The sequence below is a fragment of the Bubalus kerabau genome, chromosome 14, assembly GCF_029407905.1.
Source record: "Bubalus kerabau isolate K-KA32 ecotype Philippines breed swamp buffalo chromosome 14, PCC_UOA_SB_1v2, whole genome shotgun sequence".
Classification (NCBI taxonomy): Eukaryota; Metazoa; Chordata; class Mammalia; order Artiodactyla; family Bovidae; genus Bubalus; species Bubalus kerabau.
In genome coordinates, this window is record NC_073637.1 from 57,340,734 (window position 1) to 57,365,844 (window position 25,111).

The following is a 25,111-nucleotide window of genomic DNA, read 5'->3' on the forward strand; positions in this document are numbered from 1 at the left end:
CTCAAATGGTAAAGAATATGCCTGCAATGCAGGACACCCGGGTTCTATCCCTGGGTCGGGAAGATTCCCCTGGAGAAGGGAGTGGCTACCCACTCCAGCATTGTTGCCTGGAGATTCCCAGAGGAGGCTGGTGGGCTGCAGTCCATGAGGTTGCAAAGAGTCGGACACAACTGAGCAACTAACACTTTCAGGTAATCTGTATGTCTGGGAGAATCATTCAGACAGAATAGAAACACAGTATGGGCAGTTACTAGAGGAAAAAAAAATCACTCTTAGGTGTGGTCAGTTTGACGTGTTTATGGAACATTCAAGGAAGCTGATCCATAGCAGTTGAGTATATGGATCCTGAGGCTGGGCTGGAGATGCAGTTTACCATTTATCAATCTGTTAGTATTTGAAGCCATGGTCCGACCCAAGTTTCCTGGAATCTGCCCAGGAAATCATATCATTAGGCAGAGGGCCCAGAGGGAGCACTAAGAACATCATTATTTAAAGTTCCATATAGCGAAAGGTATCCACAAGAAACAGAAGGAGGTTCCAGTGGGAGGTCTAAACAACGTGAGAAGTAGGAAGAGTTCCAAGTGGCAGGATGGTCAACATTCTCATTTTCCAGCAGAGCTCACATAAGAACAGACAAAAGTCCATGGATTTGGCAATCTTGATGTCAGAGTAAAGCTATGGGTGGAGATTATTTCCCATTAGTTCGTTCTTGACCTTAGTATGTGGGGATGCAATTTAGTTTCTGCTTTCAAAGTTCAGATGAGTAGAGTGTGTGAGAGGAGCTTGGTATGGAGCCACTTTGCAAATGTTCTCTCTTCCAGTAAGATGGTAAATTCTTTGAGAAATAAGGAAGGCACATAAAGATGAGTAAGACCCAGTCCTAACCCTCAGCGTTTATAACAAATAAGAAATAAGGTATCCATAGTACAAGATGGGACATATATTATAAAATATAGGGATTCAAAAGAGGCATATACTACATCCAAACAATCAGAAGAGGCTCCTTACTTCTCCTAAATTGTTAGTACAGAGATGTGCTTACTTAACATTTACATACTTAACACTTAAACTATATTAATTGCTGACTTTTCTCTCAACAAATCTGATGAATTATTAATAAAGTCCCATTTATTCCAAAATCCAAGGAAACTTCAAACTCATTCATGAGATATTTATTAAAATAACACATTTAGGGAAAAAAATCAATACAATGTATACATCATTACTGAAAACTGTATACCATCATACAAAAAAGGATTTTATTTTGGGAAATTGATTCCTAATTTATGGCAAGTTTTACTTTAGAAATAAAACCACAAAACAACACAATCTAATTCAATCTTAAAGGCTGGCATGCTGAGCAAGGAATGTTCTTATTCTTTGTAGGAGTTCCTTCTTTACACTGTCGGGTACCAGGGCTGAAATATAAAAATAAAAACATAAGAGTAAGATGATTCCAATTAATATTTATCAATTTGAGATCTGGTATTTTATTCAGGATTACCAAGTGAAATTTCATAAGTAACCCTCACGCTTCAATAAAAAAAAAAAAGACATCTGAGAAAATAAAGTATATTTGAAATTTATTGTTTGAAAGAACTATCCAATACCTAAAAATATAATGCACATGTAAAAATTCTTTACACTAGGAATAGAAAAGGCCTTTCTGAAAGAGAGGCTGTAAAAGATTGCTAAATCTGATTCAAATGCAACTTAATAAGCCTGGTTAAAATCAAACAAAAAAAACAGAGAATGTACTCTTACAAAAACAGGGCAATCTCTCTACTATACAATTTCTTCAACTTGATAGGAAAAAGATCAGCAGGCTCACAGAAAAATGATGAAAGGAGAAGCACACAGTTCTTGAATGTCAAAAGAATTTAACCTCACAACAGAAATGAAAATTAAAACTACCATTCAGATAGCATGTTTTACCAAGCAGATTGGCTAAAATCCAAAGGTCACTAATATATGTATTGGCAAGGCTGAGGGAAAACTGGCCCTGTTACTTTGGTTGGTGGGAGAATAAATTGATATAGCATATTTGGGGAGATAATTTGGTGATCCTGTATTGAAATAAATGCATATATTCTCTTGAATCAACAAAGATGCAAGAGCTTCAACAATAGTTGTTTCTGTCATATGTTCATGTTTCAAATCTTGAATCATGTGACTGACTATATTATCTACTCTGAATATTAAAACAAAAATGAGGAAATGGGAGTTCCCTGGTGGCCTAGTGGTTAGGATTGCAGGCTTCACTGCCATTTGGCCCAGGTCCATTCCCTTGCTGGGGAACTGAGATCCCAGAAGCTGCAAAGCACAGATGAAAAAAAAAGGTGGGGGGAGCCCTGATCCTTGAAACTTAATATTAAACGTCAGTTATCAAATCTACACTATTTCCCTCCCTTTTGGCTGCTAATAAATAAGGACAAGAAGGAATTAACTTTAACCTCTAATGTTATTTGCTTGAATCCAGAGGAAATGAAATCTTCAGATATAGTTCAATATTTCTACAAAAAATTCCACAAATGACAGAAATCAAATAAGACAGATACTCCTCTTTATAAATTTAGTATAAACCTGCCGAGAAATAAGGACTACAAAATTAAGTCCACTGGAAATGTGATCAATATGTATATTAAATACACTTTTAACTCAAAATTATGATGACTGAGAACAGATCAGCTGCCTTGGGGTTACAGATGAGGTGTGACTATAAAGGAATAGCTTGAGGGAGTCTTTTACAACGAATCTATACATGTGTACAAAGTTCACAGAACTGACACTAAAAAAGGGTCAATTTTACCATATGTTAATTTAAAAAATACTTTAACAATGAAAAGAAAAGATTTATTTTTACTTTTCTTTTTTGCTAATTCTCTAGCAGGGGAGCTATAAGGGATTGAAATATCCAACACATTAGCCTTATGTGTAATAATTCAGTGTTTTACACCAGCCCCCGAGTCATTATTTGCTTTCCTTATTAAAAATAAACCAAGTTGTCTTCTTGGATGTCTAATTAAGAATCTGGTAACTCTGTAACTTCATGATTGGAAATGCAGAGATAATTTCTACCCTGTTAACAGATTTACTTCTTAAATGTTAACAGATTAAGCAAAAATTACAGAAAAAAAGTAGAATCAAAATACAGAAATTTATTTAAAAATATAAATCCATGGGGAGGGCAAAAAATATTGCCCCACCCCGAAATATGATTGACCGACAAAGTTATGTTTTAAAAGATGGCTGAAAAGGACCGTGGGATACTGTAGCTCTTTCCAGGTGGTAGTAATTCAGGGGCCTAGTATTCTCTTGTAATAATTTTAAAGTGATTTACTTTTCACACTTTAATTCTTTTTACTTTTTCTGTGTGAGGAAACAACTAATGGGTTATCTAATTTACCCGCTTCCACTTATAACTACAACCACCCCCTACCGCCTTCCTCAAAATAAATGAAAATAATCTAGTTACACCTAATTATTACATATAGACTTAACATTATTTCCTGTTTCTTTTGATTTCTCTTAACAAGGCATTAAAGGGAGAAATTTAGAAGGCAGCTGAAGTGTGTCTTAAACATGAATTACCCAATCATGAAGTTACGGAGCTACCAGATTCTTAATTAGACATCCAAGGAGACAACTTTGTTTATTTTTAATAAGGAAAGCGAGCAATGACTCAGGGGCTGGTGTAAAACACTGAATTATTACACATAAAGCTAAACTTTACAAATCCTAGCTTCCGGTAATATTTGCCTCTATAAAAAATCCCAAATTTAAGAAATTATCTGTTTTAACAACCATATCAACTTACATGTGTATATTGTTTTAAGAGTACAAAACATTTTACACCTCGTTTGTTACTCAAAACTGCAAGAAAGTTGGCGAGGCAACTATAACTCTTCCCAAAGAGAAGATGCAAGTATACCCACATAATTTTAGAAAGAGTGCTTTTCCCTGTTAAAAAAAAAAAAAAGAAAACCTGAACCAGCAAGAGAGAAAACAAATCATGTCTTAGCCCACACTTCGTTTCACACAATTTGTATTCCTTACCTCTGCCTTTTGGTGTGATTTCAGCCACCAAGTCATCAACAGTAACGTGTTCTAGTCCCTTTTCTTTAATTACCTCTTATGCAAAAGCAAAAAACAAATCATATCATTTAAAATCATTATCTGTAAGAAAGATTTTCATAGAGGAAGGGTTAAGATCATGTTTTTAGAGTCCAGAATGGTCTTTAAAAAAAAAAAAAAAAAAAAGAGGACACTTCTTTTTTTCTTTCTAATGAAGATTTAGTTCAACCTTAAAAACAGCATGTATTCACTAGATTCAAAACATAAGACAAATAGTTGTAACAAGTAGAATGAATTTGAATTATAAATTCAAATTGCCCAAAATTAAAATATGGAACAACTCATTTGTTCTCTTCTCTATGTTGGACCAAGAGGAAGAGGAGGAGGAAAGGAGTTAATACTTACTGGACCCCTATTATGTGCTGGGTGCTTTGCAATATTTAATATTCACGATTATCTAATGGCCTGGGCATTTTCCCCACTTTGAAAGTGAGGCAAGTGATGCTTAAAAATTAAATAACTCATTCAAACATGACTTGAAATCCAGCTCCAGTCTTACACCGAAGGTCTATTTGACCTTGAAGTCTATGCTTTTGTTAATTTGGCACATTGCCTTCTTTGGATTAATGATATAAAGTCTCTACTATCATTATCATTTGTAGAAACCATTACAATGAGAATTCATTATAAATATCCAGAATTCCATCATGCCAAAAGCTGAGCCAGAAAGGAAGGAGGCTCACCTTAGTGACTTGTGGAATCTAGCTAATGGCATCATCATCAATACCCAGTAATTTAACAAGCTTCCATTTTATAATTTAAAAAATATAAGTAATTTTCTAAGAGCTTTTATAGATGATTTTTTTCAAAAATAACACTGTTAAAGACAGGAGATAAAATTTCTATAAGTCTGCCAGCCATAACATGCTCAACATGTTATTAAGAAAAACTGACTAGGAATCACTAATGTTTCACTTCCAGTAGGCACACTGAGAAAGGTGGGATATTTCATGCCAGAGGAAATCTTGCCTCAATTGTTTTAAGAGAAACACAAAGAAACATTTCTAAAATTTAAGGGACAGATCTACATATGATCACTCAGTGCAAGTAGTCTATACCACATGATTCAATTTTCTATTTGTGTACAACTATGCTTGAGCACACAATATATCTTAAAATACTGATTATAATGTTTTCTAGTGAATTTCAGACCCACACAGTTGAGAGCAATGGAATTAGCTTATCTTCTAAATGAAACTGATTACCTTTACAGTGTGCCTTCAACTGATCCTTCCAGCCACATTCAATTAATTTAGCTCTCAGCAACTCTTTGAGGCTGTTGAAAAAGAAGTGTTTCCAAATTAAACTACAACAGTGTACAGTATCTTAGACAGGAATGTTTGAAGCAAAGCTTCACTGTTCAATGAAAAATCCCCTGCCTTCTGGTTACAAAACTTTTAATTTAACCATGGCCTAATCTTGGTTCTATCACTAAAAAGTTCTTTGATCTTATGTGAGTCATTTTAAATGCTGAGCCTCATTTTCATCATCAATAAAATTCAGTCAAGTGGATGGGACACAATACTTCTTAAGAAACCCTACTTGGCCCTTCTTACACACTTTCTACTTCCCTCCACCAACAGGAATATTGTGGGTTTTGTATAACTTCAAAAGGATATTAGTTGAGTTTGAAGCAGCTGTACTTTTGAAAGCTTCAAACCCCAGAATCCATTCTTTAACTACAAATTCTTAACCATTAACTATCTTACTGCCCCATTATATCTCAACCTTATAGACTTCCCCCTCCCTTTTTCTCATTACCCTTCTAAATTATACATTAGCTATATGTTAGTAGCTCAGTCATGTCATGTCGAACTCTCTGTGACCCCATGGACTGTAGCCTGCCAGGCTCCTCTGTTCATGGAATTCTCCAGGCAAGAATACTGGAGTGGATAGCCTTTTCTTTCCCCAGGTATCTTCCCAACCCAAGGACCGAACCCACATCTTCTGCATTGCAGGCAGATTCTTTACCGTCTGAACCACCAGGGAAAAACTTTAGTTACTACATTAACTATGGTATTTCATTAATTCTAAGACTGTACTTTCCCACATTTTAACAATCCAGTCATTGGCCTGCCTATCATAATTTAATTGGCAGTATTTTCTTTTCTTAATGGTTAAAAAAATAATGGTATGTATTACAACTGATGACATCATGGGTGCAAAAAAATATTTTATCTTCTGCAAAACCTACTGTTACAAAGCCTCAATCTTCAACCTAAACCATCTCATTTCTCAGCTTAAACATGTCGAGTCACAAGCCAAACTGCTTCTTTTTCAATACTCCTAACATCTACTACGTGACATTTCCATCTTGATGTTTAATTAAGTCATTTAATCTTAATAGGGCCAAAACCCAACTCTTGCTTCTCTTCCACCTCAAGCTGTTCTTACCAGAAAGGCAACTCCATTCGTCTTGGTGCTCAGGCTAGAAACCTTGGCAGCCTCCTTCACTCAGTAATTTTGATAACACTAATATCCAATCTATAAGCACATCCTACTGGTTCATTTTTAAACATATACCTGAAATTCAAATGCTTTTCACCACCTCTGCCATTACTAGCTAGTTCAAGCCACCATCTTCTCTTGACTGGAGTGCTGCCAAAGCCTCTGACTTGTTCCCTGCCACTTCCTCTCTGCACTTCCTTCTCTCCCTGCTCAAAACCCTCCAGGGATCTCCCGGCTTACTCAGAATGCAATTTCCAGTCTTTACTATAGCCTAAGAGACCCTGCATGGTTTGCCCCCTCCCCAGGGATGTCTCTGACTTTACTGTTTCTCTCTCTTCCCAACTGACTCAGTCTCAGTGGCTTCCATGGGTTCCTCAAAAGGCCAGGCAAGGGAATGTCCTGGCAGTGCAGTGATTAGGACTCGGTGCTTTCACTGCAGAGCCCTGGGTTCCATCCCTGATGAGGGACTAAGGTCCCACAAGGCGTGCAAAACGTGGCCAAAGAAAAACAAGCCAGGCAAGCTGTCTCAGGACCATGGCTCTTAGTCTTCCCACTCCCTCAAATCTTTCTGATCTCTTTATCAGTGAGGTCTACTTTTTTTCCTTTCTATAACACACCTGATTATTCTCTGCTTTATTTTTCCTCTAGAACTCCTCACCATCTGACACACTGCACATGTATTTTCTGTCTCCTTCCATTAGAATGTAAGCAGTATAAAAGAACAGACTTCATTTTGTTCACTATTGTATCTTCAGACCTTAACAGGACATGGCAAATGGTAGAAACTCAGTAACTTAAAGCTATGTGAATGAAGACAAATGAAAAACAATAATACATAATCTCCTACAGCCATTACTGGCCATACTATCCTCTTGGTTTCCCAAGGCACTGTTCTAGAGGCTTTCTTCCTCCTCATTCCTCATATCAAGGGTTGTTGATTTTACTTAAAAAAAAAACAACAAACAAACTGTAAGTTCTTTCCTTTTTTGCTATTTTACTTTTTGCCTGATATTATCTTCACAATCTATCTTTAGTCCTTCAAATCTCCTTCACACTGCCAAAATAACATTCCTAAAGTGCAACATGATCTAGTCAGCCTCTTAAAATTTTTTAATGCCTCCCACCATCCAAGGATAAGTCAACAAATGTTTTTGCAAACCTACCACCTATTTTTCTGCCATTTCTTTGACAGTAAATACACTCTACAACTCCAGTGTGAGAAATCAGGGTAGGGGCTCTAGCAATGGAAATGTGAGCTAGGCAAGGTGGATCATGAATGGCCTATTACTGAACAAGGATGTAACCAAGTTAAGTACATTGCTGAAACTACTAGGAGAAAGGTAGTCTTAGCTGGAGATGTAAATTTTGAGTTCCTAATTCCTGTCACCTTGTGCGTAGTGCCTTCTGGAAAATAAAGCCAACAGAGGAAAGCAGATATGAGATAGGAAAATAAAGACATATTCTTACTGACAATTTTTGAAAGACTGGACCCAGTGGTGCCTGAAGTACCTTCAAAACCCTAGACTTTCAGTAACACAATATTATACATTTCCATTAGTTGAGCTAGTTTCTCATCCTTTTTAATGGAAAGATTTCTGATTATAAAAAAACCACATTTCTCCTCCTGTCTACTGTCTTTCACATTTTAATTGCACAGTTCCCCCAGAATATTATCATATTAGAACAACTTTCTTTGACTTTGCATATTTGTTACCATCTGCCCAGACTGTCCTTTCTCTTTTACTTTGCTGGGGAACCACTAATTCTTCTCTCCTAGGTGAAGTAACACTTCCACCATTCTGGGAGACTTCACTGATCATTTTAATCTCCAGGTAGAAGCTGAAAGTTCCCTCTTAGGTTTCTCTCATACAATTTATCACCCTGCTCCTGGAAGCCTTTTTTGATTCTTTAGCCTCTCCTCTGCATGTGGAAACCTGTTCATTCTTCAGATGTTTACTTGGCCAATTATGTGCTAGGTATGATGCTGGGTATACAATTTCTGCTGTGGAGAAACTCAGATTCTACTTATACAAACTAGCAAAGTAGGCCAGTATAATACAAAGTAATTAAATGCTATGACAGAACAAGGTATTTGGGAATTAACAGATTCCTGTAAGAGATGATATTTAAATTAAAACCTGATAATGAGCTTGAATTACTTAAAGATGGGGGGAAAGAATATTTCAGAGAGTAAGAACAGCAAATGCACTCTGAGGATATGAGACCTTGGTAACTGAAACTGGTTCCATTATGTTGACTCTCTTAAAACTGGGCAACATTTTATCTCCAACGGCAGTTATTTGGGTATGTATTTTTCTTCTCCTTTAGTTACACAGTTTTTGAGAGAGAGTCATTTCCTGTTCATCTTTGTACATGATTCACTTCCCTCCAAGTCTTGCCATATTGAACAGACCTAAGCATTTTTTTTTTTAATTGATGTTAGGAATTGAAGTTTTGGATAATCTCAATTTTCTGTAATTATTTCTACTAACATCAGTATTGTTACTTGATAACTAGATTCTTGTAATATAACAAAATTATAATTTAAAGATGTTAAATGTAATTTATTAATACAATCTATTACTTACCGTTCTCTTTCTCCAGTTTCTATCAACTTTTGGTTAATCGCTGCTCTCATCTGCGCATCTTTGTTCATCTTGCTAACCTGAATATCAACATGTATTTTAAGATATAGAACACTTACAAAGCATTGTCTTCTAAATCCTCTAGGCTAGCACCTCAACAGAGTAACATTCTATCAACTGAAGGGGTGATAAATTTCAACAATGTGTTGACAATGTCATTACTCTAACATTATTTACTGTTTCCCAAGAAGTCATAATGATGAACTTTACAATTTCCCCCTCACCATGTACCCTTCATTAATAAGTCTTTGGATAATAACAATTACTGTACATTTGTTAAATGCATATGTGCCTGGCACTGAGCTAATCTGTTTTTATCTCATTTAATTCCCAGATCTTATTCTTTTATGTAAGTAGTATTAACACAGTTTATATTTTACAGGTGAGGAAACTGAGGAACCAAGATAGAAAAGTGAACTCAGATACTGTGACCCCAGAAGCCCCCAAATACTTTACAAGCACATAACAACTGAATGTTAAATGCATTCAAAATTTGGGGGAAGCTATATAACCTGAATATCAATAAAAGATTAAGTACAGTTGGTGACAAAATTTCCAGGTAAGGCTCTTAAGCACTTTACTTTTCACTAGGATGTACAGAATTACAACGGCCAAACTAGCTGTGTGTGGGTGTGTATGTTCTTTATCAAAACTTGCAGGTTGGCATAAAGAAAAAAGAAATCTCAAATAAATTCCTAACTTAGAAAATTCTCAATTTTCAGTAAAAACAGACAACCAAAACGGTGTAGAAATAAGAGGAAGGTTAAGTTGTAAAACTTGGAATAAGCCAACGTTACCCTACTTATCTGTCACTAACTTGAGAACTTTTGTTGTCTCCCAACTTGCCGCCTTTAAGAAAACTGAGAGTGGCGGTGAGTTTTCAGAGTTGTGTTTTTTCTTTAATGCAACAGGAAAAAGGAGAGGTTGAGAAAGAACTAGGATATGTTTGCCTTTGCAGTTGGAGGCTAACATTTTCAAAATAACACTAAGATCTATAGTCAGGACCTTCCCTAGAATACTGAACTTGATCTTGCCTTCGGTCCGACACTACGGATAGTGACCTTGGACAAGTCAGTTCTTAAAAGGCCTCAGTTTTCTCACTGGTAAAACAAGGGCGCTAGGGGATCCCTCCCAGTTCAGACAGTCTTACGGAAAATAGAATAGGGCGGAGACAGCGGGAGAGGCAGGAGGGGAGGAGCCAGAAAACAAAGCGAGGACTGGCTTCAGGCCAACTCCGGTAGCACGCCCTGTCGGAGAGCCCTACAGGCCCGCGAGCGCGGGTCGGGGAAGCTAACGAAAGACAGCACATCGAAAGGAGCCTGGGCTGGGCCCGTGTCCCGGCCCTGAGGACCACGGGCATAGCTCACCACCATCACCGCGGGCGAGGGCCGTCCCTTCCCAGCGACGAAATGACCCTTGCGCTGACGACCGTTACCTACCACACTCTTCGGCTGCCCGGACCTAGACCCTCAGTAGCTCGGGCACCTAAGCACACAGAAAGCTAGCACACGCATTTCCGGGGCGGGGTCTCGCTACCCTGCCTATAAAGTGAGAATTTAACCAGCGCGGGCCGCCTCCTGGTCGCTCAGCCTTCTGGGTAAGAGAGTCCAGATCCTGCTGTCGCGCGGGCATTGAGTTCACGAAAGACTACATATCCCAGCATGCAACAGAGGCAACTTTCTCGCGGGCACTACATTTCCCAGAAGGCACGCTACGCCGCAGTGTTTTCTGGGATGAGAACCACGCCGCCTCCAAGCCACAGTGCTACCAGGGAAGCGCGGACCTTTCAACGAGAGCTTTACTAATTCTCACGCTGTGCCCCTGGAAGGCGATGGAGGTGGCCGCTAATTGCTCCCTGCGGGTGAAGAGACCTCTGCTGGATCCCCGCTTCGAGAGTTACAAGCTCTCCCTAGAGCCGCTGCCCTCTTACCAGCTGGAACTTGACGCAGGTGGGAAGCGGCGGCACCCTCTCGCCCTCTGTTCCGTTCACCTTTCGGTTTCCTTCGGCGCGACCCATTCTTCATTTTCTTCTTTTTTGACTTCGGCTAGCCAGGCGACTGTGACTTTCCTCACGGTCAAGTCGGGCTGGGGTTTACCATGGCTTTCTCTGGAGAAGGACTCCCTTCCCCGACCGCCTAGGGAGCTGCTTTCCAGTGGCTTTGGCGTAGCAGGACCGTGGGTTCCGCCCTCGGCTCTGCTGCCCGGGCTCCAAGAGCCTGCCCGAGGTACTGCCTAGGCCCGGCCCGCCTGTCGGTCCTGGTCTGATTCCTGCTGCAGAGAGTGCTCAGGACAGGCTTTGCTCTTGGAGCATCCCCTGTGTGCGTTGAGAAGCCACACTTCTTTGGAAGACCTTCTGCTCCTGTCCTCTGGCTGAGACCCAATTCTTAGAAGAGAAACTCCATTGCATTTATAGGCTGTCAGATTGAGGACTCTGTAGTAGGACTTTTCTCTACATCTCGAGAAAAAATTGGAGACGAGTTGGTTTAGTACCCACACTTCTACTTATTTTATCTGTCGGTGGCGGGAATAATCATCCATGTTTTTACAATGTAACGAGTGGCATTTTAGTTGACGATAAAGAGCCCAGAGATTGCATTTTTAATACACAACCCTGCTGATTCTGATTCATGTCAGTGGATCACACTTTGAGCGATAATCTAGAGTTAATAGGTTTTATAGTATCAAGGGTTTATTCGTTTAATGTATAAATTATAGAACCTCAGCAACCTCTCTTGAGAGCCTGTTTTATGTACATGCTGATACAATAAAGATGAATATGATACAGTAATGTAAAGTTGCTATTGTCTAGCTAGGAAGAAAAGTGTAAGCTGATAGTTACAAGAGGATGTGGTAAGGCAGTGATCAGGATATGTACAAAACATAGTGATGGTGTTTCCATGTTTCTCAAACCAGCCAGAGACATCTAGGAAAGCTTCTAGATGAGGGAGTTGATATCTCAGTTGCGCTGTAAAGAATAGGAGTTGATCAGGATAAGAGAAAATGAGCTTGCTGTTTTCTTTTCATTCCCTTTCTTCCACCTGACATTAATAAATGATAACTCCATGTTATTTAGCCTTGCATTAAAAAACCACCTCAAAACTCAGTGGCTCAAAACAGTAAGCAGTTATTAGTGCTTATAAGTCTACAGGTTAGCTAGGTGGTTCTAGTCATGACTCGGCTTTCTCATACATTTGGGGTTCTCTGGCTATAGGCTGCTGTAAGATGGTTTCAGATGCTCTCCTCTTGGCTTTCCTCCGTATGGTCTCATCCAGCAGGCTGCCACAGGCTTATTCCAAGAGACAAGCAGCGCAAGAGTTTTTCCAGGCTCTGCTCGCAGTAAGTTTGCTGTTGTTCCACTGGCCAAAGCAAGTAGTATATTCGAGCGCAGAGTGGGTATGTATGGGAAGACTGCTAATGCAGGTCGACATAGTCCCTTGTGCTTTAGTCATCTTTGGTGTATTTCTTGTTTTTTTTTTTTAATCTCTGTAGGGAAGGAGAATTAGCCAAGATCAGCAAATTAGCAGTGATCAGACTCTCGCCCCACGGCCTCTCGCTCTTGCCCCACGTTTGGTGAATACGTAGTTATGTAACAGCTGAAATCATTTATTGTACTGTGCACGTTCAGTGCCCTCTATAAGCACCACCTGAGAAGCCTTTGCGGCTGCGTTATAGCTGTGTCCGCTAGGTGAACCATGAGAAGAGAAAATAGCGTGTCTGTTTCTATGGCTGCTGTGCCAGTCAGGAGACAGTAAACGTGTCTGCCGTTCCTGCAACTCCTTGAGTTTTCTTCCCTCACCCCTGCTCATGCCTTGCCTACTGTGGTTCAGCAGTGTGCACAGTGAGGGGCCGCGAGATAATCTCCTGTTCAGTTTCTCAGCAAAGCCTGCCCACTCAAAATCTTGTCTTCTCCATGCCTCTACCCTGGTCCAAATCATTGATATCTCTCACCTGAACTATAGTACCTTCCTGACGAGTCCTCCTGCTTTCGATTTTGGGCACCTTCATTCCATTCTCTTTAAGGCAGTACTTGTTATAGTTTTTAATTCTTTGTTTATTTGATATCTGTTTCCTCCACTAGACTGTGAGCTCCATGGAGCTCACTGTGGTGTTTCTCTTTTGCTCAGTGCTCCCTCTGTAGAGACAGTGGTTGGCATAGTCGATACTCAGTACACTGACTGAATGAAGGAGAGAAGTTGTTGAGGTCATTCCATTCCTGGGAAAGCCTAAGCAAAGGGGAAACAATTAGACTCTGTGCAGGGCACTACTGCACTGCTGTTTTGCAAGAGCAAAAAAATCTACTGGGAGGGTGAGAAGATTTAGATAGGTGAAGGCACTTTTTAATCTTTGGCTTTTTTTTATCCTGTGAGTCAGTGTTTCCCAGACTTTTTCATGGGCAATTACAAAGTACAGCTCAGCTGTCATAGATTTACCAGCTTTTTAATTTCCTTAGTGGAGCTGTTTCTTAAAAACCGTCATGTCCTCACCCACCTTTTCATAATCAGAAGGATATTTTGACACCAAAAAAGCAGGAAGCAAACTGTCACAATAAATATTCCTCTTGAGTACATTGACTGTGAAAAAACTAAGATATTCTTTTTCTCCCTCATTTCACCAGTATTGGTCTTAGATTATTGTTTGGAGGTGGAGATGATGAGATGTCATTTACATTAGGGTCTTAAGTAAAGAAGGGAAATCGCTAAATTGGGGATTGAATAGTTCAGTCCTCGGGGCTTCCCCAGTGGCTCGGAGGTAAAGAATCTGCCTGCCAATGCAGGAGACATGGGTTCGATCCCTGGGTCAGGAAGATCCCCTGAAGGAGGAAATGATAACCGACTCTAGTATTCTTGCCTGGGAAATCACATGGACAGAGGCGCCTGGCAGGCTACAGTCCATGGGGTTGCAAAAGAATCGGACACATCTTAGCAACTAAACCACAGCAAGTTCACTCCTAGGTTCTGGGAGATTGAGTTTGGATGATGAAGGGAGTGGAGATGGGGAGACCAGTTGGGATGCTTTGCAGTAGTTCACATGAGGAGCTTTCATTAAGAATTACTTGAGGATGATGAAGAAGAGGTTAATTCTTTGAAAAACTGCCATTTCTAGAGAGTGTGAGATGATTGAGCTGCTCCTCCTGATGGTTTGATTTCTTTTATAACCAGCCCAGGGGGTTCATATTAATTCAACAAACTGTTGGCAGGCACCTGTGGTGTGTGAAGCTCTGCACTTGGGATGTGAGAATGAAGGTGGGGTGTCTGGACTCAAAGAGCTCAGAGCACTGAGTTTTGTTTTCTTGTCTTATATGCTGTTAAATTGTTCTAAAACCCACTTTGCTACCCCCTGTGACACTGCATAAACAGTAAATGTCACTCTGTCTTTTTCTATCCCAAAGAACTAAGCAATAAAAGTCTTTTGTATAAAATGTAACTGCCCTTTGACCTAGCAATTCCATTTCTGGGCCTTTCTCTTATACTTTTTTTCCCCTAGACTCTCCACTCAGTAAATGTATATTCACTTAGCTAATTCATACTCCATTCTTTCATCTTGGTTTACAAGAAAGTCAGATTCCTTTCTTGACTATTAGAACCTATACTATAAAATCTCTACAAATTAGAATATTTACTTTTCCATAGACCTGATTCTTCATAGACTTTATCAAATTTCTCAGCATTTGGTGTCTGTTTTCTCTGCTAAGACTATATTCTGTGTTGAGAGTCCTGTATCCATCTTTTTCTTCAGTGTTTCATCTCTGGGGCTGAAGCATGACTGATTAGTAATAGATGATTTTATATCACACACAACATTAAACAGCTTTTGTTGTTCAGTCACTCAGTTGTGTCTGACTCTTGGCAACCCCGTGGACTACAACATGCCAGGCTTCCCTGTCTTTCTCTATCTCCTGGAGTTTGCTCAAAGTCATGTCCATTGAGTCAGTGATGCTATCTAACCATCTCATCCTCTGTTGTCCACTTGTCCCCCTGCCCTCAGTCTTTCCCAGCATCAGGATCTATTCCAGTGAGTTGGCTCTTCACCTTTGCTGGACAAAGTATTGGAGTTTCAGCATCAGTCCTTCCAATGAATATTTGGGGTTAATTTCCTTTAGGATTGACTGATTCGATCTCCTTGCTGTCCAAGGGACTCACAGGATTCTTCTCCAGCACCATAATTTGAAAGCATTAGTTCTTTGGCACTCAGCCTTCTTTAAGGTCCAACTCTCACTTCGGTACATGACTGCTGGAAAAACCATAGCTTTGACTAGATGGACCTTTGTTGGCAAAGTGATGCTTTTTGCTTTTTAAATATGCTGTCTAGGTTTGTCATAGCTTTTCTCCCAAGGAGCAAGTGTCTTAATTTCATGACTGCAGTAACTGTCCACAGTGAATTTGGAGCCCAAGAAAACAGTCTGTCACTGTTTGTATTGTTTCCCCATCTATTTGCCATGAAGTGATAGGACTGGATGCCATGATCTTAGTTTTGAATGTTGAGTTTTAAGCCAACTTTTTCACACTCCTCATTCACCTTCATCAAGAGGCTCTTTAGTTTCTCTTCACCTTCTACCATAAGGGTGGTGTCATCTGCATATCTGAGGTTATTGATATTTCTCCCAGCAGTCTTGATTTCAGCTTGTACTTCATCCAGCCTGGCATTTCTTATGATGTACTCTGCATATAAGTTAAATAAGCAGGGTCACAGTTCACAGCCTTGACGTACTCCTTTCCCAATTCTAAACCTGTCCATTGTTCCATGTCTGGTTCTAACTGTTGTTTCTTGATGTGCATACAGGTTTCTCAGGAGGCGGGTAAGGTACTCTGGTATTTGCATCTCTTTAAGAATTTTCCACAGTTTGTAGTGATACACACAGTCAAAGGCTTTATCGTAGACAATGAAGCAGAAATAGATGTTCTTCTGGAATTCTCTTGCTTTTTTCTGTGATCCAGCAGATGTTGGCAATTTGATCTCTGGATCGTGTACCTTTTCTGAATCCAGCTTGTACATGTGGAAGTTCTTGGTACATGTATTGTTGAAGCCTAACTTGAAGGATTTTGAACATTACCTTGCTACACGTGGGGCTTCCCTTGTGGCTCAGCTGGTAAAGAATCCGCCTGCAATGTGGGAGACCTGGGTTCAATCCCTGGGTTGGGAAGATACCCTGGAGAAGGGAAAGGCTACCCACTCCAGTATTCTGGCCTGGAGAATTCCATGGACTGTATAGTTCATGGGCTCACAAAGAGTTGGACACAACTGAGCAACTTTCACTTTCACTTGCTACGTGTGAAATGAGCACAATTGTGTGGTAGTTTGAATTCTTTGACATTGCCTTTCTTTGGGATTGGAATGTGGCCAGTCCTGTGGCCACTATTGAGTTTTCCCAATTTGCTGGCATATTAATTGCAGCACTTTAACAGCTTTACTGAGATATAAATGACAATAATCTACAGATATTTAACTGTATAGTTAGTTTTGACATGTGTCTGTATACACTTAGGAGGTCATTACCACAATCAAGAAATTAAACTTAGCCATCATCCCTAGAATTTCCCTTGTTCCTTTCTGTATCTGGCCCAGAGTTAGTTAGGAGGGAACAGGGAGGAAGAAAAAGGCAGAAGTGATCTCCCCTTGTAGCCCACCACGCTCCTCTGTCAATGCGATTTTGCAGGCAAGAATACTGGAGTGGGTTTCCATTACCTTCTCCAGGGAATCTTTGCAACCCAGGGATCGAACCCAGGTCTTCTGCACTGGCTGGCAGATTTTATTTTTTTTTTTAAAACCACTGAGCTACCAGGCACGCCCCTAAGGTTTATAATGTACATCTTTAAATTATTACATGATACATTCAAATGATATTTTATTATTTCATGTATAGTTTGAGAACCAAAAGTATACTTCCATTTCTCTCCTTTATGATATTGTCATGCGTTTTACTTTTACATATTACTATAAACTTATGTTGTTGTTCAGTCTCTTAAGTTGTGTCCGACTCTTTGGGACCTCATGGATTTCAGCACACCAGGCTTCCCTGTCCTTCGCTATCTTCTGGAGTTTGCTCAAACTCATGTCCATTGAGTTGTTGATGCCATCCAACCATCTTAGCCTCTGTTACCCCCTTCTCCTCCTGCCCTCACTCTTTCCCAACATCAGGGTCTTTTCCACTGAGTTGGTTCTTCACATCAGGTGGCCAAAGCATTGGAGCTTCAGCGTCAGTCCTTCCAGTGAATATTCAGGGTTGATATCCTGTAGGATTGACTGTTTTGATCTCCTTGCTGTCCAAGGGACTCTCAAGAGTCTTCTCTAGCACCACAATTTGAAAGGATCAGTTCTTAGGCACTCAACATTTTGTTTAAATAGTTAATTACCTCTTCAGTTCAGTTCAGTCGCTCAGTTGTTTCCAACTGTTTGCAACCCCATGAATCGCAGCACGCCAGGCCTGCCTGTTAATCACCAACTCCCGGAGTTCACTCAAACTCACGTCCATCGAGTCAGTGATGCCATCCAGCCATCTCATCCTCTGTTGTCCCCTTCTCCTCCTGCCCCCAGTCCCTCCCAGCATCAGAATCTTTTCCAATGAGTCAACTCTTCGCATGAAGTGGCCAAAGTACTGGAGTTTCAGCTTTAGCATCATTCCTTCCAAAGAAATCCCAGGGCTGACCTCCTTCAGAATGGACTGGTTGGATCTCCTTGCAATCCAAGGGGTTCTCAAGAGTCTTCAACACCACAGTTCAAAAGCATCAATTCTTCGGCACTCGGCTTTCTTCACAGTCCAACTCTCACATCCATACATGACCACTGGAAAAACCATAGCCTTGACTAGATGGACATTTGTTGGCAAAGTAATGTCTTTGCTTTTGAATATGCTGTCTAGGTTGGTCATGACTTTCCTTCCAGGGAGTAAGCATCTTTTAATTTCATGGCTGCAGTCACCATCTGCAGTGATTTTGGAGCCTCCAAAAATAAAGTCTGACACTGTTTCCACTGTTTCCCCATCTATTTCCCATGAAGTGATGGGACCAGATGCCATGATCTTCGTTTTCTGAATGTTGAGCTTTAAGCCAACTTTTTCACTCTTCCTCTTTCACTTTCATCAAGAGGCTTTTTTCTTTTTTTTTTTTTTATTTTTTAAAATTTAAATTTATTTATTTATTTATTTTTTTTAATTTTATTTTATTTTTAAACTTTACATAACTGTATTAGATTTGCCAAATATCAAAATGAATCCGCCACAGGTATACATGTGTTCCCCATCCTGAACCCTCCTCCCTCCTCCCTCCCCATTCCATCCCTCTGGGTCATCCCAGTGCACCAGCCCCAAGCATCCAGTATCGTGCATCGAACCTGGACTGGCATCTCATTTCATACATGATATTTTACATGTTTCAATGCCATTCTCCCAAATCTTCCCACCCTCTCCCTCTCCCACAGAGTCCATAAGACTGTTCTATACATCAGTGTCTCTTTTGCTGTCTCGTACACAGGGTTATTGTTACCATCTTTCTAAATTCCATATATATGCGTTAGTATACTGTATTGGTGTTTTTCTTTCTGGCTTACTTCACTCTGTATAATAGGCTCCAGTTTCATCCACCTCATTAGAACTGATTCAAATGTATTCTTTTTTCTTATGGCACTTTCTGCCATAAGAGTGGTGTCATCTGCATATCTGAGGTTATTGATATTTCTCCTGACAAAGAGATGTAAAAGTAGAGGGAAAAATCTTTACGTATTTACTTCTATAGTTGCCATTTCTGGTGCCCTTCATTCCTTTATGTTGATCCATAGTGTTATCTGTATAATTTTCCTCTGCCTGAAGGACTTCTAATATTTCTTATAGTGTGGGTCTTCTGGTGATGAAATATTTCAGCTTTTATGTGTCTAAAAACATTTTGCCTTGATTTTCAAAATATATTTTTTGCCATGTACAGAATTCTAGGATGATGGGTTTTTTCCTTCACTACTTTAAAGATTTTACCCCTGTGTCTATTACTTTTATTGTTTCTCATAAGAAATCATGTTATCCTTTGTTCTTTTATGCATGATATCTCTTTTTCCTCTGGCTGTTTTTAAGATTTTTCTCTTTCATCCTGACTTAGAGTGGTTTGATTATATTGTGTGTTGATGTGGTTTTCCTCATAATTCTTGTACTTGGGGGTTGCCAAACTTCCTAGATCCCTGAATTTATAGTTTTCATCAGTTTTGGCAAGTTTTCAGCCATTATTTCTTCTACTGTTTTTTTGTGTTTTGTTTTTTCCTTTTCTCTTTTCTCCTTTAAGGAATCTTAAAGGTCGGGAAGATCCAGGGATCGAACCCGGGTCTCCTGCATTGTAGACAGACGCTTCACCGTTTGAGCCACCAGGGAAGTCTTTTAAGGAATCTAGTTACCCATTATTTATTTATTTATTCCTTTTTGGCTGTGCTGGGTCTTCGTTGTTGTCTCCATTCATTCTCTAGTTGCGGAGCACAGGCTGTAGGTACATGGGCATCGGTAGTTGCAGCCCATGGGCTCAAGAGTTGCAGCTCACAGCTCTGGAGCTCATCCTCAGCGGTTGTGGTGTGTGGGCTTAGCAGCCTTGCAGCATGTGGGATCCTCCCGAATGAGAGATTGAACCATTGTCCCCTGCATTGGCAGGTGGATTCTTAACCACTGGACCTGCAGGGAAGTCCTCGTTAACCCATTTTTAGATTATGAGAAGTTAAACACCAGCTCATCAATGCTCTTTTTATTTTTCTGTTTTTGTTGTTTTGTTTTTTGTTGGTTTTTGGGTATGCTGCGTGGCATGCAGGATCTTATTTTCCAACCAGGCAACCTGTGCCCTCTAAAGTGGAAGCACAGAGTCTTAAACACTGGACCGTCAGAGAGGTCTCTTAAGTCTGTTTTATTTTGGGTAGTTTCTGTTTTCATGCCTTTAATTTCACTCTTCTTTTCCAATGTCTATTCTGTCATTAATTCCATCCAGTATATTTTTCATCTAGTTTTCATCTCTAGAAGTTTGATTTAAATGATTTTAATATCCTTCATATCTCTAGTTATGAACATTTGGAATGTACTTTAATCAATACTTTAATGTTTTATCCTGCTAATTATAACTTCTGTGACCATTATCTGTTGGCATCTGTTGAATGATTGTTCTCTTCATTGTGGGTTTTGTTTTCTTTCCTCTTTGTAAACCTGGTAATCTTTGGATGAAACAAGTTGTGACTTTTACCCTATTGTATCAAAGAGTTGGACACGACTGAGCGACTGATCTGATCTGATCCTTATAAATCGTCTTGAACTTTGTTCTGTGATGCAGTTGAGTTACTTGAATTTATTACATTAACTTCACTAGGTCTTTTTAAATTTTTTTTTAGCCTAGTCTGGAGCAGTGCTGAGTCTGTGGCTGATTATTCCCCACTTCTGAGACAAGACCGTTCTGTGTATTTTGCCTATGAATTAGGAGTTCGCTCTGGTCTACCTAATGGGAATGGTCACAGCTCCCGGCCTTGTGTGAGTTCCCATCGCTGTTCCCTCAGTTGGTCCTTTCCCTGGCCTGGAGTGGTTTCCTCAAACATGTGCCGTTAGTCGTCTGCTGAGTATTTGAGAGAGGCCTCTGCAGATCTGTGGAGTGCTGTCTCTGCGGCTCTCTTCTCTGGTACTCCGCCTGATGAACTGTAGCTGCTTTGGTCTCCCCAGACTTTTCAGTTCAGATTCCTCCACCCAGGGAGTCGGCCACGTTCTACTTCACTCGCCCCTCTTTGTGCTGTGGGCTGGACCTTCAGTCAGGGCACCAAGCTGGGCACGGTAGGGCTGACCTTATTTGTTTCTTATCTCTTAAGGATCACTGTCCTTTGTTGCCTGTTGTCTCATGTCTTGAAAATTACTGTTTTATATAATTTTATGTGATTTATTTTGTCTTACTGGTTGTTTCCGAGGGAAGGCTAAATCTGGCCACTATTATTCCATCTTGGCTGCTCAATACATGTTTTTAAGTCAGAGAGTAATTTCTGTAGAATATTAGAGCTGGAAACAAAATTGAAATGGATTCATGAGCATAATGAGAAAATGGGAGTGTAGACTGTTTATTTAGAGAAGTTTGAGAAATACAGGGTGGAAGAAAGCTCTGCTTTGAGTGCAGAGCAAAGGAATCCTTTCTCATGTGTTTTGTGAGTGGGGGAATTTTCAACATATTTAGGTGAAGGAGAAGGGGCCAGTGAAAAGGAGATAACCAACCTGCGGAAGGGCCCAGAAGAGGCAGAAGAGAAGGAAATCATCAACAGCTATTTGAGAATTAGCCTGGGAAGGGAGAAGAGGAACAAAGAAATTAACACTCTTCTCAGGCATCATATAGCAAATGCTTCACATGTTTTTTAATATAAGCCTGTCAATAACTTATAGGGTAAGTATTGTTCACTTTTATGACAGGTGAGAAATCAGGGTAGACATTTAGGTAACATACCATTTAAGCTGCTCATCAGTGGTTAACCTGACCCAAAAGCACACACTCTTCCTGGTCCCTGGGCTGTTTCTTCAAGGCAAGGAGAATAAAAGCTGGTTAAAAAAAATTTAGGCAATAATTAAAGAGAGAGAAAAGCCGTGTAACTATTGTTTTGTGTAAGTTTACTATAAAATTCATGCCTGCTCTTCTGGAGGAAAATTTGGGGAAAAGCAGATCTAAGTATGATGGTACAGAAGCATTATATAGAAGAGTTTAGTGGGAGCAGTGCTGCTAAATCTAGCCTTGCCCTGTTCTATACATTTGCTTCAGAACTAGCTCTACACACTTGTACTCTGGCTTCTTTACATCTTTATATGCAAAGAGCAGCAAACTCAGCAACTAGGTGGAAAGAAGATAAATGGTCTACGAAGTGACCTTTGTAAAGTAATTCAATTTAATTGTATGTTCTAAAAGGACATGAAGTTGTAATTGTGGCCATTGTTAGCATCCTTTGGCCCGGAACCCTGTCTGTTTTATATACCAATATTTGCTTAATGCCAAACACCATGTCTGGCACATAATAGACATTCAGTAAATCAATTTGTAAATGAAAATCTATAGATTTTTGAGGTCCCATGCATGTTATTTAAGAAAGTTAGGTAAAGATTAAGGGAGACTCCCCTCTTGCTAGGCCCCAGGTGCTTTTTAAAAGAATAAGGGAAAAGGCTTTTCCAGTAGGGCTCTTGTAGTATATTTCCAATAATAAAATAGTTTACTACACTGACTTCTTAGATCTTTATTAAAGACATCGCTCATCTTCAGTCAACTCACAGAGCCAAGCTAGCTTGGAGACTCCCGGCCATCGTCTTCTCCTGTAGACTCTGCAGAAGAGCCCTGCCAGTGGTTAAGCTCTGTCACATTCTGGATGTTGCTTTTCTCCTTTCATTTCCTCTATCTGCCTTTTTATACTTGAGATGATTGACATGATAAATGCAGTAACTTTAAGTATGTAATGTGCCCTTTTCTTGTGTCCTAATAAATTATATAAATTAATCTTGTCAGAATGCAGCAAGACGGACTGTTTCATGGTTTCCTAACACGGTTTTCCAGATCCGTACATTCACAGTCGAGTACGCTTTTGTACTAAGGCAAAGGGCTAAAAGTTTCTGGCTTGTTCAGCATTGCCCAGGTCTTTGGCACGCGTATAAAGAAAATGTATTTGTTGTATCATTGCCTCGTGTTACTGCTTTGCGCCATTATGTTAGCGTGTATACTTCCTGCAGTATCGAGTTTAATCCACACAGTGGTGCTAGAAAACCAGGAATTGATTGTTTCTAATCTGTGTGTATGTATTTTTAGCTTCCAGATAAAATAAACACTCCCTCGAGTTATGTAATAACAGTTTCCTCAGCCTCTATCAAATCCATCATAAAGTTACAATGGTTTTACCTCTGGAGGTCTCTAAACTTCAGCCATTCTTACCTGGATGACTGCAGTAGCATCCTGGTGGGTCTTCCAGGGTTTCCTTTGCTCTGCTCTGTTTTCCATATTTAGTTATAAGTAAACCTTCTGTACAGAGAAGGCAATGGCACCCCACTCCAGTACTCTTGCCTAGAAAATCCCATGGATGGAGGAGCCTGGTAGGCTGCAGTCCATGAGGTTGCTAGAGTCGGACACAACTGAGCGACTTCACTTTCACTTTTCACTTTCATGCATTGGAGAAGGAAATGGCGACCCACTCCAGTGTTCTTGCCTGGAGAACCCCAGGGACGGGAAGCCTGGTGGGCTGCCGTCTATGGGGTCGCACAGAGTCGGACACGACTGAAGCGACTTAGCAGTAGCAGCAAACCTGTAAATTTGAATCTAGACCTTATCTCTAGTTTCATACGTCTATAGCCTTTCCTCGTGCAGTTCTTCTTGTGATAAGTTGGGTGGGTGGGTGTTTTTGTGTGTGCGCTCAGTTAAGTTGGACTCTCTGACTTGTTTTTTTGAAATCAAGTTTTTCCTTCTACTTTTGCCTGTTGTCCTTTGCCAGTGATAAGTAGGGGTGTGTGTTTGTGTGTGTGTAGGGGTGTGTGTGTGTGGATGTGTGTGGGTATAGGGGTGTGTGTGTGTGTAGGGGTGTGTGTGTGTAAAGGTGTGTGTGTGTGTAGGCATATTTAAGTTAACTCTACCTTATCCTTTGTGTGTGTGTGTGTGTGTGTGTGTGCTTACGCTCAGTCAAGTCAGACTCTTTGCAACCCCATGGACTGTAGCCCGCCAGGCTCCTCTATCCATGGGATTTCCCAGGCAAGAATATTGGAGCGGGTTGCCATTTCCTGCTCCAGGGGATCTTCCCGATCCAGGGATTCAACCTGTGTCCCTTTGGCTCAAATTTTTGAAAGCCTTCATTAATTTCCCCAAGTAGATCAGCTTCCAGTGTTAGTGGTTCTCACAGTCTCCAGTAATTTTTCTCTGTACAATTTATTGCAGTTTAATTATATATTTATTTGATTAATTATATACATATTTACATTTATATGGGCTTCCCTTGTGACTCAGCTGGTAAAGAATCCACCTGCTATGCAGGAGACCTGGGTTCAATCCCTGGGTTGGGAAGATCTCTTGGAGAAGGTAACGGCTACCCACTCCAGTATTCTGGTCTCGAGAATTGCATGGACTGGATAGTCCATGGGGTCGAAAAGAGTCAAACATGACTGAGCAACTTTCACTTCACTTCACTTACATTTATATATAATGTATTTATTTATTTGCCTAACGTCCATTTCCCCACTGGATCACAAGTGTTAAGAAAATAGATTCTGTGATTTTATGCCTATTAAAATATTTGCTGAATAAATGAATGAATAAATGTAAGTCAGCCAGTACTCAAGACGGTTATTAGAAGTAGGGACAGGTGAGCATTTGGGGAAAAAAGACGAAAATACTTGCAATCAGAATATAGTAAGGTGAGTTTCATAATTAAGTAAAGTACTGGCTAAGCATAGTCTACTTATGTATTTCCTTTTGGAACAGAAATTAATTCTAGGTCATGAGGAGCCCTGAACTATAAGGGTTTCTATCTACATAGAAGAGAAGGAGGAGTGGGAGGCAGATTTAAAATTGTCGAAGCAGCTAAGAAAGTAGATCTTATAAGTTCTTATAATAAGAACAGTTGTAACTATGTGAGTTGATGGATGTATGTGTTAAACTTATTTGGTAATCATTTCTCAATACATACATATATCATTATGTTGTATACCTTAAACTTATACAGTGCTGTATATCAATTATATCTCAATAAAGCTTGAAAGAAGTAAAATTATGGAAGTCTCTAATGCCCTAGTGGAAAAGAAGCACTGTTGTTTGAGTAGGAAACCTTATTTCTGTTCCAGATATGATACTGTTTTGTTCTGTACTCTTGGGAAAGATGTGGTATAACATTAGTAGTCACCATTTACACTTTGTTTCCATCGTTATATAATGAGATAATAAAAACAT

At 39.9% G+C, this 25,111-nt stretch overlaps 2 protein-coding genes across 4 annotated transcripts in view; one reads left to right on the plus strand and one right to left on the minus strand.

The window, feature by feature from the left end:
- Positions 1 to 1,156: 1,156 nt before the first annotated feature.
- ENY2 (ENY2 transcription and export complex 2 subunit) lies at positions 1,157 to 11,297 on the minus strand. 3 transcript variants are annotated; one of them, XM_055546421.1, is made up of 5 exons: positions 10,667 to 10,799; positions 9,171 to 9,247; positions 5,340 to 5,410; positions 4,057 to 4,131; positions 1,157 to 1,418 (listed from the first exon to the last, which is right to left on the minus strand). In XM_055546421.1, the coding sequence occupies exons 2-5, from the start codon at positions 9,236 to 9,238 to the stop codon at positions 1,342 to 1,344; spliced, it is 291 nt and encodes a 96-aa protein (XP_055402396.1). In that variant the 5' UTR covers positions 9,239 to 9,247; positions 10,667 to 10,799; the 3' UTR covers positions 1,157 to 1,341. The 3 variants fall into 3 exon arrangements, 2 of the variants coding, with proteins under 2 accessions (XP_055402396.1, XP_055402395.1); XM_055546420.1 differs by having other exon boundaries at positions 10,595 to 10,761; XR_008702323.1 differs by lacking the exon at positions 10,667 to 10,799 and adding an exon at positions 11,158 to 11,297 and having other exon boundaries at positions 1,400 to 1,418; positions 4,057 to 4,176.
- The window catches only part of NUDCD1 (NudC domain containing 1), a 92,192-nt gene continuing 78,001 nt past the window's right edge, over positions 10,921 to 25,111 (plus strand). The window contains exon 1 of the mRNA XM_055546417.1: positions 10,921 to 11,176. Coding sequence (XP_055402392.1) covers positions 11,059 to 11,176 — 118 coding nt within the window. The 5' untranslated portion in view covers positions 10,921 to 11,058. The remainder of the gene's footprint in view (positions 11,177 to 25,111) is intronic.